Genomic DNA, 1,750 nt, shown 5'->3' on the forward strand with positions numbered 1-1,750 from the left:
GTGCTAAGAACCAGGAATACAGCCCTGAACGTTTGCAGCTCCAGCCACCACAGAAACCTCCACCTCACTTCTGCCTCCAGATGCCATGCTGAGCCGGCCAGGTGCCTGGCACTTGAAAGAACTTCACTTTTAAGACCGCCACCTGCAGCCCCCACTGGTGAAAGGCACCAGACCCCTTTTTAGGGACCCTGCTTCCCAGGGATGGATTCAGATTTCCCTGGGCTTGGGCCTTGACAGAGTTAGAACCTGGGAACCAGAGGTAGTGTGGTGTCATGGCAAGAGTGCCAGTCCAGGGGACTTCCCTGGTGGTGCAGTGGTTAAGAACCCATGCTTCCGCTGAAGGGGGCACAGGTTCAATCCCTGGCTAGGGCACTAAGAGCTCAGATGCTGCACGGTGTAGCAAAAAAAAAAAAAAGTGCCCGTCCACCTAGAACCAAGTCTGGCTCCTTCATACCTAACCACAAGGCCTTGGACAGCTCAAGGACCCTTCCTGAACAGCAATTTCCTCACCTGTGAAATGCAAAAAATATTATCTACCTAATCCCTGAGGCTTAGTGAGAGTATAGGTAAAGCCCTAGTTAAGTGTCTGGCATCTAGTAGCAAGCACTTAATAAATACCACTTATAATTTTGGGAGAAAACCTGGAAACTTCACCCACAAAGGATGTGGCACAACAGAGAACTTTAACAGATGCACACATAACTCTTAAAATGTGCCAGGCACTCTTCAGAGCCTTTTATAAATACTAACTCATGTACCCCTTATGAGTGCTTCCCTGGCGCATTGGGTAAAGAATCCCCCTGCCAATGCAGGAGACTCGAGTTTGATTCCTGGGTAGAGAAGATCCCCTGGAGAACTGAATGGCAACCCACTCCAATTTTTGCCTGGAGAATCCCATGGACAGAGGAGCCTGGTGGGCTGCAGTCCATGGGATCACAAAGAGTCAGACATGACTTAGCGACTAAACAGCACCAACTTACCCCTCAGGACAACCCTATGAGGTGGATACTTCTGTCATCCTAAATTTACAAGTTTACCTTACGTTCATGATGAAGCTGAGGATGAGGCAGTTTGACTCCAGAAGCTGTGTGCTTAATTCCCACACAGCCCATCTGACCCCCTGTTCTTGTTCACCACACCCTGAAGAATAGGGGAACGCTTTAAAGGAAAAGGCCCCAACATAAAAGGCAAAACTGACTGATAACGATTATCCCAGGAACCTGCAGCATTTCCTCGAGGTCTCCCGAGGGGAGCCGATGGCTGGAAGACGAGGGGGACCCACTCAGAGCAGATGCATGCGATGCCCATTCCCTCCCCTGGGGCCTGACACTCACCTGGTGATCTCAGCGCCCTGGGAGAGAGCGAAGACAGCAAGTAGCACCACGAGACACCTCATCTTGGATCTGGGTCCAGCCGCTGCTGTAGCCAGGGCCCACTCCCACAGCTTTTATAGAAGGTACGGGGCTCCCTCTGGCTGGGAGCCCAAGCTGCAGAGATAGCCCCTAAATTCGGGCCACTCCACAAACACATTAAGATAGCACCCAGACTACACAACACCCACTCTGATAAGGGCCACGGGTTCCACCACCCTGGGGACTTCAAAGTTGAAGGGTACGCATGCCTGATCTTCAGGCTAGGAAATGTCATGCAAGCCTCCCTGACCTGATTTCCCCTTTCAAACAGGACTTCTTGAGCTAACACAGGTGGGGCCACTGCCAAAGCCCTATCTCATGTCCCACCTTGTGGTCAG

The 1,750-nt window shown here is 51.5% G+C and overlaps 1 protein-coding gene across 1 annotated transcript in view; it reads right to left on the reverse strand.

Moving 5' to 3' along the window:
* LOC104981650 (chymosin) overlaps positions 1-1,415 on the reverse strand; it is an 11,060-nt gene extending 9,645 nt beyond the window's left edge. The window contains exon 1 of the mRNA XM_010830872.1: positions 1,335-1,415. Within this exon, the coding sequence (XP_010829174.1) occupies positions 1,335-1,396 (62 nt within the window). The 5' untranslated portion in view covers positions 1,397-1,415. The remainder of the gene's footprint in view (positions 1-1,334) is intronic.
* Between the last annotated feature and the right edge of the window lie 335 nt (positions 1,416-1,750).

Source organism: Bison bison, unplaced genomic scaffold (genome assembly GCF_000754665.1).
Source record: "Bison bison bison isolate TAMUID 2011002044 unplaced genomic scaffold, Bison_UMD1.0 scf7180017864519, whole genome shotgun sequence".
Lineage (NCBI taxonomy): Eukaryota > Metazoa > Chordata > Mammalia > Artiodactyla > Bovidae > Bison > Bison bison.